Here is an 18,696-nt window from a genome sequence, read left to right on the forward strand (position 1 = left end):
GTAGCCTCGATTACTTTATGTATAGATATGTTTTATTACCTTTGAATGAAAAAATGTTTTAGAAACATAGTGGGGTAATATTGAAAGGAAAATAACTAAAAATAGCATCTGAGGATTAAACCGGTTTGAAACAAGTTTTCATTTTGCCTTCTTTCATGTTGGTGATCTCTGCCTCATACTGACCTTCTTAAATATTCATTATTTTTACTTAATGTATTTATCTCACACATTATAGTATAACATAGGGCCAGCAGCATTTATCAAAATACAGCTTTTTAATAGAAAAGCATTGATTTAAGAAAAATATAAAGAATGGCATGAATAAAGTGAGAGTTTAAGGTTCTTGAATAAAGTGAGAGTTTAAGGTCCTTTTGGATATCCTTTTTGCAGCATTTTAAGTAGACTTTTTGCTTCATGCTTTATTTGGAAGAAAAAGTAATGATGAGAAGTGTTCTCATCCTTTACTAATATTAATGAACATAGACTTGAAACACTGTTATCCTCAATTGTAATATGGAGTAATGAATCTGAGATGCAAACAAGCTGTCTCACTGCCACAGGATGCCTTTGTCAAAACTGGCTACAGAACAATAGAACTGTGCTACCCAAACCCTCCTTGCACCTCTGGCCTGCAGATGTTTTAAAGCTTCCATTCAGGAAATATTCATTATATTGCATTTAAAATGTTTTAAATTACCTTATACCATGTATTTTAAAATTAATTCTTTTTCATGCTAGGATGTCTATGGTAATATGCAGTGTAGTAAATACTGTTTTCTTTAAGGTTTTGCAGGTAATTTCTTAAACTAGTGAGATGAACCCTTTTTTCTTCTTTTTTCAGTTTTTTATCAACAACTTTTTTCTTCTTTTTTTGTGTTTTATCAACACAAAAAAAACCAGTTTTGTGATGATATCTTCCAGGCTGGAATGTAATATGTATGTAGATACTATCCAGCTGTCTGCTTGCATAGAGTGTTTTCTACCCAAGTCATGTGCTTCTGAAGGGAATAGGTTTCTGTGGGCTAGCCATTTGGCTCTGTGACTGTACTGGGTCTGACCGGGATGAAGTTAACTTTCCTCCTGACAGCCCATGTAGTGCTGTGCTTTGCATTTCTGGCTAGGCAGGATTGATAACACTGCAGCATTTTGGCTGTTGTTGAGCCATATTTGCACAGTGTCAAGGCTTTCTCTCCAAACTACCCCTCCACCTTCAAGGCTAGTAGGCTGGGGGTGAGCTGGGACCCAGCCAGGACGGCTGACCCAAACAGACCAAAGGGACATGCTCAGCAGTAAAAGCTGAGGTGAAGGAAGAGGATGCAGGGACATTCCTCATTTCAGCATTTGTCTTCCCAAGCAATCATTACAGGTGCTGAGGCTTTGCTTTCCAGGACATGGCTGGACATCTGCCTGATGTTGGGAAGTAGTAAATTAATTCCTCTTTTTGCTTTGCTTGCATGCACAGCTTTTACTTTTATTAAACTTCCTCTATCTCAGCCTAGGAGCTTTTCCATCTTATTTTCTCTGCCTGTAGTGTTGAGGATGGGTAGGGTGGGGGGAGAGTCTGGCAGCTGGCTGGGGTCAACCTACCACAGTAACAGAAAAACATCCATCTTCTATACATCTATCAATACCTTCCTAAACCAGCAGACTTTCTTTGGCTTTCAGTTACAGACAGAAGCGTGAAAAAGGTGAGGAAAACAGTGGACCAGGCTAAGATGATGCATATACTGTTGTCGAAGTACATGAAATTCATCTCATTGTCAGAGTGCACAGGGCTTGGTTTTTACTTAGAACTTTGTCTATGGTTTCACCAGTATTTAATTCCTTGCCTGCCCTCCCTCAGCCATTGTACACTATCACCCTCAAGATTTTAAGAATTTTCAATCCCTTTCATATTAATTATGACTCTGAAGGCTAACACTCACATTTTGATAAATCTGTATTTTAAGTAACTTTTGAAATATTTAGATGCTGTTGTGTCCAGAAGGCATTAATAAAAACTGTAGCTCTCTTCTGTTTGTGTGTAGCAACTTCAGTTGACATTTATGTGAGTTATAAAAAAACAATGTTAGCCAGCATTTTAAAGTCCACTTCTGAAACGTCAGAAGAAATACTTAATAAGAGGTATTTAGAAGTCTGCCTCTTAGATGTGATAGGCAGTTGACCAAAACATTCATGGCCAGTGTTTATTTTGTATTATGGAAAATGTGGCAGATATGGCAAAGAGCAAGTGAGCTAAGATTTCCCTTCTAATACGTACCTTTAGCAGCTGACATTGTATTTACATTATTTTAGTTCACATCTTTATTGTAAGGTTGGGGTTTTTTTATATCCTTTCAGGCACAACGAAATCAGAGGATCGAGCTGCTCTGTTGAAGAAGTTCAACGAACCTGGGTCACAGTACTTTATCTTCTTGCTGAGTACAAGAGCTGGAGGGCTAGGCTTAAATCTCCAGGCTGCTGACACCGTTATAATCTTTGATAGTGACTGGAATCCTCACCAGGTATTTTTATTTACTTACCTTCATGAAATCTGCAAAGAATATCATCATGCTTTTTTGGGTTCCTTTTTAAATTGGGGATTATATCACCTGGGGTGAAAGGAGTAGATCCAGATAAGTCATAAAATGCTGCTTTGAGTGAAGAAAACTGTTACAAAATTAGTGAAGCAAACTGCTACAACCAGGAAACATTTCGGTTGTAATCAGTAATTCTGTGCTTGTATATATACTTTGTCTGAGTCTTGGAATCCTGAGAGCTAGGGGCCTTATAGGCCTGCTTAATTTGTATAATTGTACTCATTCTTTAACTCTTAGGACATAAGTAACTCCACATTTTGAGTCTTCAGCAGATAGGTTGCCCTATTTTAGTAAAGGCTGTGCAGAGCACTGCCTGTCTCAGGAAATTATTAGCCGTATGAGTGCAGCAGTCTTGGCCTGAGACACTGAACTTAAACTGTTGGTGTAGGTGGGTAGGAGTGAGTATAGATGACTAGTAAAAGAGATTATCAAACTGCTTGGCTTATTTAAAAAATCCAGAAGAGGTTAAATATCTCTGAAAGTACTTAGCTATCTGTATGTTTTCAGCTATTGTGCAAATATATGCAAATCGCATCGTAGTCAATGGCCACATGTAAAAGTAAGGGAAGTGAGTCTAAAGAGAGTTTTATATAAAAGTTTGAAGGCATTTGAACTCCCATAGATGCCATGGTGACTCATTTAAAGCAAGGCTTAAGAAATTTTTTTTTATATAAGAAATTATATTTAGAGGTTTTGAAAGCAGCGTAGAAAACACTTCATTCTTTGTATTTTTGGTTGTCTTCAGGTCACTTTCACAGACAAGTTTAGTGCAGAGTACTGTATATTTCAACAGTTTGATAGCAATAAATCCTTGCGGTATAGTGAAAATTACAGAATATTTTCTGGAGTGTTCAATTGGCAGATTGCTTAGAATCATTTAGGTTGGAAAAAAATCCCTAAGATCATGTAGTCCAAACATAAACCTAACCCTGTCAAGTCCACCACTAAACCATGTCCCTAAGCACTATGTCTATACATCTTTTAAATACCTGCAGGGATGGTGACTCACTTCCCTGGGCAGCCTGTTCCAGTGGTTATTTTTCCTAATATCCCATCTAAGCTCCCCCTGGAACAATTTGAGGCTGTTTCCGCTTGTCCTATTGCTTGTTACTTGGGAAAAGAGAACCATCCTTGCCTAACTACAACGTCCTTTCAGGTAGCTGTAGAGAGTGATAAGGTCTCCCCTCAACCTTCTTTTCAGTGCATGCAGTTTCTCTTGTCTGGCAGATGGGACTGAGCTGTTCATTTTAATGAGCAGTGTGCTAAAAGGGGATAACTGAGGGGGAAGAGGAGGTGAGGGAGAGGTAGCACTTAAACAGCATATTTCCAGAAATACTTACATTTCCTGGCTTTACCATTTTCCTGTGCTTCTGAGAATAATTATGTAAACAAATTCATATTGTAGCTTCATCTTCACTGTTAATGCGAACTTCAAATACACCTTTAGGTTGCAGCAGCCTCATGGGATGTAGTGCTTGGGAAGGGAATTGTGGGAGGGAAGAGCTAACCGGTGGCAAAAGCAAGGTGCTGGACTGAAACAGGCACACTCATTGCCTGGTTTTTTTCCCTCTACATTAAGAAATTTCTGTGTTGTGCGGTAGCACAAAACTGTGATACATTTTGAGGTTAAATACCCTTTATTATCTGACTATGCTGAAGTAGAAACACATCATTTATAGGAGTTAATGGATTTCTCTTTTCCCCGAAAAAATAGATAAGATTTTGAATTAATAAAAGAAATTCTTTACCTATGACCTGCAGTGTACTTTTTATTTTCACCATTTCTTAAGTGCAGTCACCTGACCAAAAAATAGTTATATTGATTCACATTCTTGTATGTATGAACTTTAAATCAGGAAGATCATATTTAAGCTGTTTTAATGCAAATATTCCCAGTTAAAAGCCAATTCAACAGATCAAATAATTTTTAGTTCATGTATTTAAGAATTAGCAATGGTCTTTAATAGGTAAGTTTCTGTATGGTTTTTTTCCTAGTAATTAGTTGCTTTCTTTTCCTGCAGACAAGACATGTTTTACTTTAGGGTTCATTTTGGCTTGGAAGGCCATGAGATTTGAATGGAAGGGAAAAAATAAATACATCAGCCGTTCTCAGTCACTGCACATGCTTTCAAGAAGTTTTTGGTTTACTGCATGCACACGGTACAGAGCATGTCCATGTTTTTTCCTTTTATTTTTCCCTTTACCTTGGTCTGATGAAGTTTGATGATGAGGAATGAACCATGTGAATTGTGGTGGACTGTTGTTTGAGTACTTCCTTTGTATAACAAAAAGAATTCAGCATTATAATGTCCTTTAAGCAGAGAACAATTTCTGTAGCAGACTTACATTATAAATCATTCCTTGTATTTTTTTGCCTAATAGGACTTGCAGGCCCAAGACAGAGCTCACCGAATTGGTCAGCAGAATGAAGTTCGAGTCCTGCGACTGTGTACTGTGAACAGTGTGGAAGAGAAGATACTTGCTGCTGCAAAGTATAAGCTGAATGTAGATCAAAAAGTTATTCAGGCTGGAATGTTTGATCAGAAATCTTCAAGCCATGAAAGGAGAGCCTTCCTACAGGCTATATTGGAACATGAAGAAGAAAATGAGGTAAAGTGGTGAGAAGGAATCAGTAAGGGAATGTTCCAGGAAGTACTTTGCCATTTTTTTCCTCAGATCCAAAGTTTGTCCTGTCCTTTGAAATCAGAAATGTCATCATGTTCTTGCCGTCCAGTCAAAGAAACAACTTAATTTTTCTCTCTGGTTTTGTTTTTGGGGTTTTTTTTTTGTTTGTTTGTTTTTGGCTCACAGTAATAGGTTATAATGTAATGGTTGTGATGCAATTGTTAGAATTAAATCTTAGTGTAGAATTAGGCATTGTAACTTAAACCCTTTCTGCTGTCTCATAATTTTGGCAAAGAATTTTATTCAAAGATTTTTTCCAAAACAGATTATAAAACAGTTCCTAAATCCAGTTGAGGTGTTAAACTAAGTAACCTGATTTTCAGACATGCTGAGCAACTAGTACTACCTAGGTTCAATCTTGAAAGACTCTGCTTATTGTGCTTCTTTTGGATCCTTTGGATCCAAAGAGTTAAGATCTGCTTTGATATGCTCTAGGGTTAGGGCAAGCCAGCAAAATAACTCTCTTTCTGGTGCTGTGTCCAACCTGGACTTCTGATTACCACTTCTTCTTCAAGAAACAATTAGCTGTTAAAAAACCAGCTGTCAAGTCTTTCCTTGTAATAGTGAGAAGTGAAATTATAGAATCACTTGACTGTATGTCCCTGTCTTTTCATTGTATTCTTCTCTGAAATTGTGATTGTGGAATGGTGAGCCCCTTCTTTTGCCTGTCACTGCAGACTCTTCTTTTAATGTGAACAAAATTCAGCATTTGGATGAAAGCCATATTTGGGACAGAGTGTATAAATGTATCAATTACACTGAAGACACAAAAGAATCCCATTCTGCAGTACTTTTTCCCCACCTCAAAAATAACCTGTACTGGTTAAAGACACAGAGATTTAAAGTCTAATTTTGCCTCTGAGTGTGCCTTTTATGTCTGAACAGGGTGGACACTCAAAGGAAAGAAGATTCTATAGTCTGTTTTACAGGCATCCTTCATTATGTGGGGTAAAGTTTCAAAGACCAAGGAGTTTACTTCTTCAATAGTTAAACAATTGTCTAAACTCTTTGTCTTCTTGTGCATTAGAAAAAGCTAGTATATCATTAAGATAGAATTTTGTATTCTTGCATTTGTATTTTTCATAAGAAATGAAGAGGACTGACAAACTGTTTAGCAGTAATTTTCTCTTATTTAGGGTTTGAATGCAGAAACGGGATGTTGTATATGTACCATTTTTGATAAAGTAAAACTGTAGTTCTCAACCAGCCAATACCATCTATATGAGTAGACAGATGAACTTGAAACCAATAGAAGTTTTCCATAAGCCGATTTGTTTTTAAAATTGATGTAAATCTGTTATGTTTTCATAGCTCTAGAAAATATTTTTCTGAAATTGTTTCAGAAGTCAAGACTCTAGTTCAGGCCTACTTGACATGCCTTATTTCATAGATGATTTCAGAGCAATCTGCTTCTTGGGTGTTGTTCAAATACTCTTGGTCTACCATCCTGAAGCAAGCACAGATTTAACCAAGGTTTGCTTGCCATAACTCAGCATCAGTCTTTAAAGCAAACATTGGTGTTGCATTGGCATGGAATGGTGAGCCCCTTCTTTTGCCTGTCACTGCAGACTCTTCTTTTAATGTGAACAAAATTCAACATTTGGATGAAAGCCATATTTGGGACCCCTAACATTCAGACTGAAGCTGAAGCTTTCAAGTAAAATTTCTTTGTAAACAGAGACAATGCAAAACTTCACCCAAACACTGAAACTGCTGAGGGAGTAAGAGGGATTGAATTTGCACCATCCTGCACTGGTCAGCCATTGCTTCTTCATTGCAACATCACTGGAAACAAAATTTGAGTATCAAATGAGACAGTGACAAGAAAGTTACTCATCTCAAAACAACTTTGACTTGCACATACACACTAGAACACCTAATAAAGAGATTGTGTAGTGACCACCTAGTTAAATATTCCTATGCTAAGCATGGTTTAAACTTGCATATCAAAGTTTTTTGCACTTGTATGTAGAGCACTATATTCTTATTTGTACCTTCTCAGTAGTTTTCGTAAATTCAGTATCAAAACTCCTCTTATTTTTCTTTCTTCTTTCCTCTCCTATTTGCTCTGTTTTTTCTTTCAGCAGTACTAGATAAAGCAAAGATTTTCTGTGTATTTAGAAAGATACATTGGAATAATAGGAAAGTATGACAGGTGATTAGAAGTAATTTGTGTTCATGGAGGTATTTTTCATTGGCACTGGTGTTTATAAACTTTTCTTCTGCCAAGGCTGCCTGGTTGCAACAGGATTATTAAGACTAACCACAGATGTTGTGGGCACTGTTGTTACAGCTTCTGCAGTGGGATCCCTTACTGTTTTCAGATCACAAGCTGCTCTGTCTGAGATGATAGGAAGAATATGAAACTTTCATTAAGGGTCACATTCTTCATTGATCATAAAAGAAGGGACATATACTAGTCTGTCTGTGTGTGTAACTATGTTCCTTTTCTTGAACATTAAAGGTGCACTGACTAGAATTGAGAAGAACTAGCTCTCTGTCATTTTCCCAGCTATTTTTTTTCATGTTAAAATGTAAATTACATGTACATTAAGGTACAGAGGTGTTCAGTTTGTTGGGAATTGCATTAATAAGAACTGCATTTTTTTCTGAGATACAGAAATATTGCCAGTGGAGGGTAAATAAGATGTGTGGATAGAGATAAAGACCTTTTCTGTTTGTTTCAGGGGGAAAAAGCTACAGAACATTAGGTTTTTTTGGCTGCTATGTGCGGCATTCTATACTCCCATTTCACTAAGTACAAAACATGAGTTTTCATGAAAAATTCTAGGACTGCAGCATACTGTAATATAGGTTCAGTAAGCCCTGTGTAGGAGCCAGTATGTGGTTTTATTGTTTCGATTGACCTGTTGTCAGATTTGAAATGCCACGTGCTTTAAGAACAATTCAGGAGGGGAACTGAACATTGTGGACTCTGATTGTATTAAAATGGGTATCATAGCTGTTCAGCTTTAACATTTTTAGTTGAATTCTACTGTTCTAAATTGTTTTACCAAGGACTGTTTCTGTGTTTATGGAATAATTAATTTTGTCTGAAGTCAGAGGTTCACATCTCAATTTGTAGGCAGATAATGGTCCAGAGCAAGAGGGATTCAGCAGGGCTTTTTCCCAGTATAATGACTTTTTTCTTCTTTTTTCATTTAACCAGGACTTTTGCACTCTCCTTGCTTTGACAGCAAAGACCTCATAATGCACAATGGTATTTCTGAGGGAGTACTGTAGAAGAGCAGAACGGAAATGCATATATTTTAACTGAAGCACTAACTGTGCTTCTGACCCAGGAAAACCACAACCCCAAATTTCCTGGTTGCATATTTGCTCATTTCCTCATGCTCAGTTTATGAAGGGGGTAATAAGTCCCAGTCACCTCTCTAATGATGTCTATTTTGCATTACTACTTAATTGCTTAACACTTTAAAAGTTTCAGTTTTGAGTGCTTCACGCGTGTTGTGACGGAAGGAGGGTCAGTGCAACACTGACCTGATGGAGGCTGCTACTTCAAGTGGCATGTAGCTTCTTCCTGATACCTTTATTTATCTGTGTAACTAGGAGGAAGATGAAGTTCCTGATGATGAGACTCTGAATCAGATGATTGCCCGACGAGAGGAGGAATTTGATCTCTTTATGGTAAGAATGATATGATCGTAAATGGAGTATTTCTCCAGTGTTTTTAACAAAGGCCTTAGCCTTTTGTTGTTCAAATTTTGGAGAACTTTATTGGAGGAGTAGGCTTTATTTACTTGCATTGTTCACCTGAGCAAAGAAAGATAGTGTACTTAAATACAGAGCTCCTCACGTGACAGAAAGACTTCAGAGGTCCTTGTGGACAGTGCTGTGGGACAGTGCCGATCTGAAGAAAGGGTCTGGCACGACCTGAGAAATCTGCAGTGTTTGCACAGTTCAGCCTGCTCATTTTACAACATGCTTTTTATTTTTCAACGTTTCTTCTGACTTTTGGGCTGTGATATTGGCAAGGACAACTCCAGGAATGTGGCAAGATTAGCAGGCTGACAGTGCTGTTTCTGTGTGAGTTCACTGGGGTTTGCCGATGGTTCTGTCAGGGGCCTAGTCAGCTGCATCTCTGCTGCTACAGCTGTTGAACAGTCAGTGAAGGAGAGCTAGTGAAGCGGATCAAATGTGAGCAACTAATTTTTATTGGTACTTCCCATTTTTGCTAGTGCTGCTACAGTGCTGGTGGAGTAATTACTAAATTGTCAGCGTAGGCACGTCTCTTGCCTTTTAGTGTGTGTACAACGTGAGGATTGCTGGAGGACCTTTGGGAGCCACTGTCACAGCAACAGGAGAATACTTCAGTAGTGAAAGTAAAGCACGCTGCCCTCTAATCCTACAGCAGCTGTACTAGCAATCCATAGATTGAAAGTAGCTGATGAATTTATGCCTGTTTGCAGGAAAATTCTACAAAGTCACATTTTTGGATTAAGTTTGAAGGCTATTAACAGCCATTCAATAAAACAGTTGAGGGGCCTAGAGTGAAGACAGTTTTAGCACTGTGTGGGCTGAATTTGTGTTTTCCGCATTAATTTACATGAAGGTTGTTAAGGGATAATGAAGAGTTGATAGTAGGTAATAAAAATTTGAAGATGCAAAGCTAACATGCTTCAAAAGCCAGGAGTTTTAAAACACTTGAGATAGAAACAGTAAAGTTAAATATTAATGGCTAAGAAATAATTGTTAATAAAGAAATTGTTTTTCATTTTAGTAAACTGTTTATAAAAGAAAAGTCTAAAAAACAAGTTTGCAGTCAGGTTTTCTGATCATCTTTTTATTAATATTTTAGCTCTTGCATAGTCAGATACACAGGCATCTATTCTCCTTTCCTCAGTGATACCTATGCCACCTTATTGTCTCTTTTAAGGTTGTGCAGATATAATCAGAATGCAGTAAGCTGCAATAACCAACAAATGTGTTTTGGTTTGTTCATTCACTGGCTTAGAGGTGTAAAAGCATATATTTTGCTTATTTAAAGAGAGCAGTTCCAAAACAATAGGCAAGAGAGCACATAAGTTCCTTAAGCAGCTGTTCTGCTGTCACTTTTCAGGTTAGAAGCATTCCTTGGCATAGATCCTGAGATGTAGCTATAAAACTAACTACACTGTTCAGAAAGAGGATGTGTACAAGTAGACTTTGTTCCCCTGACTTTTAGAGGTTCCATATGTATAACAAGAGATAAAAACTCCAGATAGCCTCAGACTTCACACTGTCCTCCTTTTGTATTCATTGCAAATGATGGCACCTCATCACATAGTAAAAAAGTTTAGGAAATATTCGTAGAAAAGTCAGTGTTTCAGTGTTTTCTGTACAACTCTTGTCATTTTATAATAGTGTGCTTCAAAAAGTGTTACTCTTCCTGGGGAAAAAAAAGTTATGTTTAATGTTATATTTACTTAAATAAAAATTTCTGATGTAAAAAGAGCCTTTCAAGTGGAAAGCTAAATGTGTGCTCATACTCTAGCTGTGCAAATACAGTTTAATTCCTTGAATCCAAAATGGCAATATAGCAGCAACTAAGTATAAATTACTGGTTTTATACTGAGTAGCTTGTATGTTTTTTTTCAGAACAGCTTTAATTATGATTTAGAAAGTTTAAGATAACAGTTCATAGTTCAAAGGACAGCAATGCTCTGTGCTTTTTCTAAAATGGAAGTTTTAGGCCTTGAGTGTGCCAACACTTTTAGTTCTCCACTTATGTATAAGCATTGGTTTTTCATTTCCAGCATTTAGGCCTCATTGAGGACAGTCTAAAAACAATTAATTTATTAGTTACAATATAATATGGTATCTGGTTTAGAAGCAGATGTTTTGGCAAGACATGGGAAGATAGGACAGAGCTTTCCCAGAGATAAAAGTGGTTTGAGTACAAATGGCTGTTTGTATCGCTTACATCTCAGATTAACTTAGTGTCTTGTAATTTTCCTTCCCAGGCACATGTATTTCAGAAAACAGCTGTTAAAATATACTACCTTACTGTTCAGTCTTTGTCTTAGAGATGGAAACATGGTCATCAGCAAAACAAATGAAGCTTCTGCATTCACTTCATATACTTAATGTCATTGTAATATGACGTCCCAAACTTTACTGAAGTTCTCTGCTAAATAATAGAGAAATCTACCCTGTCTATCCCATTTGGGCCTTCCTTTAGTGCAGCTTGCTAGTTGCCAAGTTAGCAATAAAACAAGCCACATATCTGACTTCAATGAGACATTTTTTGAAATTAATTCAGACTGAATGAGATGTTCCTTGAAAGGTGAAATCATGAAGTCTGCTATAAAAAAGTAAAGACTATGCAGCCCATTCATCATTGTCTGAGGTAATGAAAGATGGAGAAAACCCACATGTATTTATAGTTGCTTCTTGGATGTAGTTGGACCCGCAGAGTGAAGACACGCATCTTAGGTTCTGCGTTTCACTGAGTTTAGAAATCAGATAGGGCACCAGGTAAGGTGATGTGCCTGAGGAATTATTTTGGAATGCTTGTATTTGAGAAGTGCCAAGATGAGAGAAGATTCCGCATATTCAACAGTGCAGTCAGTAAACCTCAGTTAGTAATCTGGCTGGATTTGAGCTGCCCCTGTAGGTAGATAATACCTCTGCATTTATGCATGTCTGCATCTTGACTAGGGATGTAAAATGCTGGCATGTCTAGTTGGCATTCTGTATAAGCACAGCATCATGGACACAAGGGAAGGGTTTGTGCATAATTGTCTTTCAAACGTTAACTGGCCAAAGCGGTAGCCTGTTTTGATGCTACAGCCAATTCTGGCGTGAGTCTATTTATGTTAGTTTTTCAAACATGAAAATTAAATGCTTTATGGCCACCTGTTTGTTTTCTTTGCTTAGCAACTGATTACTGAGTGTTTAAGTGCTATATAACTCTTCAAAAGGCCTATTTGAAAAGGCTGTTCATATTACCTGTTTTGGGCTACTTAAAAAAACCCGCACATTAGATTCACAGGACCACAGGAGCATAGGTCAGTGTAGAGTCGAGAGAGGTGGATGCTGGCGATGGGAATGACCTGAATACTCAGGAATGAATCCTAAGTATCCATATCTGTTTTCTGAGGTAATTGTTCACCACACTTGAAATGAATTTATGTGATTATTTCAATTTCAGCTGAAAGTCTTAACATTACCTTCTAATATTCTTAACACTTTACCTAATCTTATTTGGTATTTTTGTATGTGTTCTGATATTTGCATAGTACAGCATTAAGTTCATGGTTTAAGCATGTTGGCTTTCTGGCACTCTGTAGGCAAGCTTTTCTCTGAATTTCTTAATTCTCTGCCTTGATTCCTTTTTTGTCGTACCAGTTTTAAATCTTCTTCTGATATTCAGACTCACAAAACTAGTGTGTTTTTGGTTATTCTTTTTGGTAAGATAATAACAACAACTTAATAGGATGTTGTCAAGGAATGATTAGAATTTGCAGATCACAGTTATGAATACAAAGAAATTATAAAACCTGTGCAAAAAAGGACGAGAGTTTTTAATTAACACAACCGTGTTCTTGTGATCTGTGTTGTATCACTTAGCTGCTGTGTTGTCTTATTTACTTCAGTAAAAGCTAGTTCTGGAGTAGTGAGCTTGACTGAAAATAAAGTGTAGCCTCTTCTTTTTATAGTTGCATTTTAGAAATATTTAGAAGTGTTGTGGAAGGGAAGTACCTGTGAAAGACTTGTTTTAAAGTTTCAAGTATCATTAGCTAGCCACGAGTTTCCATGGTTCACTTAAAATTTGTCCTTAAAACTGTTTTATCCTTTCCCAACTGCCACTGCAGCGCATGGACATGGACCGTCGCAGGGAGGATGCCAGAAACCCCAAGCGTAAGCCCCGCTTGATGGAGGAGGATGAATTACCATCCTGGATTATTAAGGATGATGCTGAAGTTGAAAGGCTTACGTGTGAAGAAGAAGAAGAGAAAATATTTGGAAGAGGATCCCGTCAGCGCAGGGATGTGGACTACAGTGATGCTCTCACAGAGAAGCAATGGCTGCGGGTAGGTTGTCCCTTTTTTGTTTGTTTCTTGGTTGTTGGGTTTTTAACAGTTGAAAATTATTCATTTGTGGTGTTTTTTTTTTTAAAGAGTGCACAGTTGCACCAGGGAGAGCACAATATGGTAGTTAAGGCCAAATATCCCAATCCAGCTTTTGCTGCTGTGTTGAAGGCATAAATAAGTTTTAAGCTGCATTGCTGAAACTTCAATCAGTGTTATTATATGCTGAATCAGGACTGTGATAACCTTCTACTGCAACTATTCTCTTGCTGTGGACCCTGACATATTTCTTATGTCTTTGGACACTTTCTTAAGTGTCAGCTTTAGGATACATGAAGAATTCTTTTATGATGGAGAAGACCAGTTATCAGTGTATATTACAGCTTTCTGTGCTGCAGAAGCTTATTTTATTATTTTTTAAAATACCTGAATTTAACCCTTTTAAGAATTTGGAAACTTTCAAGTAAGTCTTCTTACTCTCATGCTGCTTCATTTCCAAGTCCTGAGCATTTCTTTGCTCTACTGAGATCAAAACAGTTAATAAACAGTACAAGAACTTAAGACCTGAAAGTAAAGATTCTAAACTTAATTTACAGCAAATCTATGATTTTGTTGTACTTGAGGATTCTTGATATTCTTCTGTGAAGTACACATCTAATGAACTGTAATGCATGTCCCCTTTTCAGAATGGTAGTAACAGGGGTAGTAAGGAGGTGCGGATTGGTTGTTGGTAAGTCTTTTCAAAACCAGGAAATTTGATAATTTTAAGATTTCCAAAACATATAGATAAAGTATTGTATGTACAAAACTAGTCTACATGGTTTGACAGAGCACGTTTTTACACAGTATAATTACAAACATGAATGTACAGTGTACTTTTTGTGTATAATTCGCTAAAGACAGGTGGAAAACTTACCTGCTTACGTTACAAACATCATGTTTGTGAGAGTGCATTGTGCAATACTGTGCTAAGAGCTAGTCCAGATTCTGCTGCTGGATGTAAAACTTAGGGAAGCACAGGTTTGGATTATATATCAACTGTAAATCTAAGCAAGTTTATGAAACTACAGGAGTTTGATACTTGACATTGTCAAGTAGTCAGTGGAGAAGAAAGACCTGGAAACATAAACTGCTGTCTGAATTCTCAAACATTTTCCCTTTCCTATGATGGAAGTGCTTGCAGTGCTTGTCTACTCAAGGTCATTTTAAGCTGATTATTTTAAATGAAGAAATATTCTGGCTATAGCAATGTAAAAGTTAGCTTTGGCTTGTACGTTTTGTGTCTTGAGCTGGCTCTGATATTTGTGTTAAGTGCGTTACTGTCAAAAATGGCAGCCCCAAAAAAATCATCCAATTCATCTTCCTACTCAGGGTGGAATCAGACAGCCCTGTGTCATTTATAATAGATGCTCACCTGGTGTATTCTTCAAAGTCTTCATTAGCAGTGAATTTAGAAGTCCACAGGAGAATGTATTTAACTGTTTGGCTTTCTCTTATATTTTATCTGATTTTTCTTATTGGATTTTAAACCTATTATTTCTTATTCTAATCACTCTGGCTATGCAGAACAAGCTGCTACCTTTCTTTATGCCATAGAAGAGTTGTCTCCCTGTTCAGTTCATTGTTAAGGTTAACAACCACTGCTCATTCAGTCTTTTCCCATAGTTCCTGTTTCCTGGATGTCTTGATTGTTTTCAGTGATTTCCCCGAGCTGTTCTACATGTGAGTGACATCTTTCTGCAAGTTTGGTCAAAAGCTAGACATTAAAATTCCAGGCCTCATTTGAATGATGATGAGGAGTTCTTTTGTATAACTTTTACACCTCACGATCCAGTATTTCATTTTCCTAACACTAAAGGTATTGACTCGTGTTAAATCTTTGATCCAGTATAAACCCTTAATCCTTTTCTGTGAATCTACTTCCTAGCCAGTTTTTCAGAATAAGGTTTTGTATAATCAATGTTTCCCTCCTAGTAAGAGGATTTAGCAAATATCTATGTTTTCTTTACCAAAATTATTCTGATTTTTAAGCCTGTCCTCAGGTGATCTTCTGATTGGCTTGGTGTTCTTTGAAGGGTTAGTAGACATACTTTCTTTTTAAAGACATTAAAACCACTGAAAAGCACTGAACCATTTTATAAAGAGCCATTAAGGTCGATTCTGAAAACAGTTGATTAGCAGTTCTCCATTTACTCGATAGTCATTTTTTTCATTGTTCCCTTCTGAGACTTGTGTGAGGCTAGGTCAGAAACCTTGCTAGTCAAGATGGTACATATACTACCCCTTTTTCAACATGGCTTGTTACTCTGTGGGGAAAAGTTAGTTTCCCTCCTCCTCCTTATTGACTTGTTAAACATGTTCTCATATTAACTAAATTAAAACTAAGTCAGATTGCTTTACAGTGAATTGCAGTCACTACTGTGACTCTATTGTATACATCTTTTAACTTACAGGTGAACTGGAGAGTGTGTTGAAACAAATGCAAGTGTAGGAACTACTAATATTTTTTAGACTCTTTACTCAGAGGAATTAAGTGTAACACTGCTTATGCAGGTTCAGAATACAAACTCCTCTCCATTGTGTGGCTACTGAAATCTAAGGCAAGTTTTCTGACTTTTTTCATGATCTTTTCTTCTGTGAGTGTATGTAAGAACAAGTTCTTTGTCACATCCATTGTCTTCCCACAACCATCGCTTCTGTGTATTCTTTCAGAATTTAGGTGTTTGTTTTTTCTGTAATTACTTCTTTGGAAGATTATAGAAAAAGTGATAATAATCTTGTACAAGGTTTTCAGGGGAATCTTTAACTATATAAGCATATAAAATTGTGGTAGATAGTTTATTGACTCGTGTGGCTTTGTCATTGTGACTTGTAACAGTATGGTGCATATTGTATTAAAACTGAATTAATCATTTCATGTTAACTTGGATGCAGTGAACTACTTGTATCAGTAGAACTGGAAAAAATAGAAGAACCAGTAAGTTCTGAATTAAGAATGGTACTTTAATTCATAAGACACACTTTTTCCCATGTGCTGTATCATGCCACCCTTCAAAACAGATACTTCTATTTTATTACAGTGTTAAAGAAGAGTGAGATTTATTTATCAGCAGCAACGGATGCCCCTCATTTCTTCTCTCGCTGTGGTTGGTGTTGCAGCATTATAGCTATCTTCTTATGGGGTTTTCTGGAGTAAAACTTTGCATTTCTGGCTGATAAGTTGGTTTCATAATATCAATATCTAGTCCTCAGCTGTCTCTTTTTCTTTATGTGGCTTGTGGAAGTTGACTAGATCTTTTCCAAGAAGTTTTGCCTCAATCAGCAGCCACAACTTGGACTGTGGAGATCAGCTACCTGCTCCTTTTCAGTTAGACCCTGACCCCTCTGCTGGTACACCCAACACTGAATAGTCAAGATCATAACACATCCCCCAGGATCTGTCATACACCTCACAGTCTGTATGCATGATCAAGTCAGGGTTGGAAGGGACCGCTGGAGGTCATCTAGTCCATTCAAGTATACTGACAAGTACCTGAGTTTGGAAACAGGAGACAAAATAATTACAGAAGCCAAACCTATGGACATACACATTGTTCAGTGAGATTGTGCTGCTGCCGTGATCAATCTGTAATTCAGTAACAGCCTCCCAGGGAAGCTGTGAGACATAAACGGTCTTCATCACTAGCTGTCACTGCAGCCTGCTGTTCTGTAACTGTTGGCATAACAACCATATTTCTTTATAAAAAATAAAAAAAACCCAAACAACCAAACACAAAACAGGAAGGGAGGAGTTTGCTTGCTGATCCTACAAAGCATTTATATTCTGGGAGTATTTCATGCTCTAGCAGATTCTGTCCCTGCACCACTTCTAACAGGACTGCAAATACTTTGCTGGATCCCATGGCAGATTATTTTCTAGAGGGGTCATCTGCTAAGGACTCCATTGCTTAGGGCAAACTTCAAGAATCAGAGGATTTTTTTGAGTAGTTACAAGACTCTTAAGACAGCTGCACCTGGATTCAGCTTCTCATTTGATTTAATTGCTGGCTAGGTGACTTGAATAAAGTTTTATTCCCTATTTGTTCAGTTAATTTGAAATAGTTTTGCATGTTGGGCAGAGAAACATACTTGAGCCCGAAATGAGCAGTGGTTCCTTTACTTCAACACAGACATGCAAAAGTCAACTATTGTGGACTGCTTGTTTTGCTGATCTTAAAATTGTAAGTGAAATTCAAGCATTTAGTCTGTAATTAGTCAATCTTATTTAAATTTAAAAAAAACCAATGCTGGCTTTCATATCTGGTGAATACTGTTTGACATAATCATGACATAAGTTTTATTTGCATTTATGTTTACTAAGGTAAATATGTTGTGTAATAAAACAAACTACTTAGCAGCAAAATGTTGTGCATGTTTTCAACTGTTTTCTCATTAGCTGGAACTTTACATAAGTTTTTGATTTTACACACTCTCTAATACTTTGTTAAAAGTTAGGTCTAACATCAATAGTAGTAAAGTTGGGCCAGCTTGTTACTAGAAATTGACATAAATTACCAAAAGTTTTTCAGTTAGTTTTGTGTTTTCTGAGAGAGCTTCCCTTTCATGTATACAACTTTTAGAATCAGTACTAAGAAGATCTTTTAAGATCTGGTTTCCTAAACTGTGATGGTAAAATTTGATCTTACAGTAGTCTGTTAGATACTAAAATAACTGTGTGGAAAATCAGCATTACATTCAATAAGTGTTTTAGCTTTACTTTTAATCTGCTGATTGTAATTTTTAATTGTAGTGGAGGTTTTTTATATAGTCTATATTGGAGACTGAAGTGAAGGAGGAGGAAAGAAACCACCTTTTACGTAGTGCATAGTTTATGTACATTATAACTCTCCACCCCTGGTTTTCTCTCTTCCTTACTCCTCTATACCATTTCTACTTAGAACTGCAAAGTTTCCTGACTTGCTGTTAAACCTGTTTAGTAAGTGACTGTTTGCCCAGGGCTTCTGATCTAAACTATTCTGTCTATTATTGAATTGCAGATCCAATTGAATTTCTAAAGCTGTAGGGGAAAACAAGTCACATTTAAAAGACTTGGTCACTGGAGGCTTAAAAAGTCCACTGTCCCAGGGTGTTGTTTATTTTGTGACCTGCAATCATCAGGATGCCCAAGTACTTTTTTTGATGTGCAAGATGAGATTGTTAAGTTTCATGCATGTGGAAGCTGATTTATTGAAGTATTAGGAAATGGGACATGACTTTAAGGCTTCACAAAGCCAAACGTTTTTGTGTTCTCAGTATTACTCTACCCATCATGCACTTTTCGGGAAATTCAGTTCAGAATCTATTCCAGAAAAGGAAAAAAATGCGTACTTCTAAGTTACAGTGAAATTAAAACCAATGAA

General features: G+C 37.0%; 1 protein-coding gene across 5 annotated transcripts in view; it reads left to right on the forward strand.

Annotated features, from left to right (window-relative positions):
- SMARCA2 (SWI/SNF related, matrix associated, actin dependent regulator of chromatin, subfamily a, member 2) overlaps window positions 1-18,696 on the forward strand; it is a 120,048-nt gene that overhangs the window by 72,586 nt on the left and 28,766 nt on the right. For all 5 annotated transcript variants that reach the window (XM_055698385.1, XM_055698389.1, XM_055698387.1 and 2 more), the window contains 4 exons: window positions 2,341-2,504; window positions 4,962-5,189; window positions 8,835-8,912; window positions 13,082-13,300. In XM_055698385.1, the coding sequence (XP_055554360.1) occupies window positions 2,341-2,504; window positions 4,962-5,189; window positions 8,835-8,912; window positions 13,082-13,300 (689 nt within the window). The remainder of the gene's footprint in view (window positions 1-2,340; window positions 2,505-4,961; window positions 5,190-8,834; window positions 8,913-13,081; window positions 13,301-18,696) is intronic.

The sequence above is a fragment of the Falco cherrug genome, chromosome Z (genome assembly GCF_023634085.1).
Source record: "Falco cherrug isolate bFalChe1 chromosome Z, bFalChe1.pri, whole genome shotgun sequence".
In the NCBI taxonomy this organism is placed as follows: Eukaryota; Metazoa; Chordata; class Aves; order Falconiformes; family Falconidae; genus Falco; species Falco cherrug.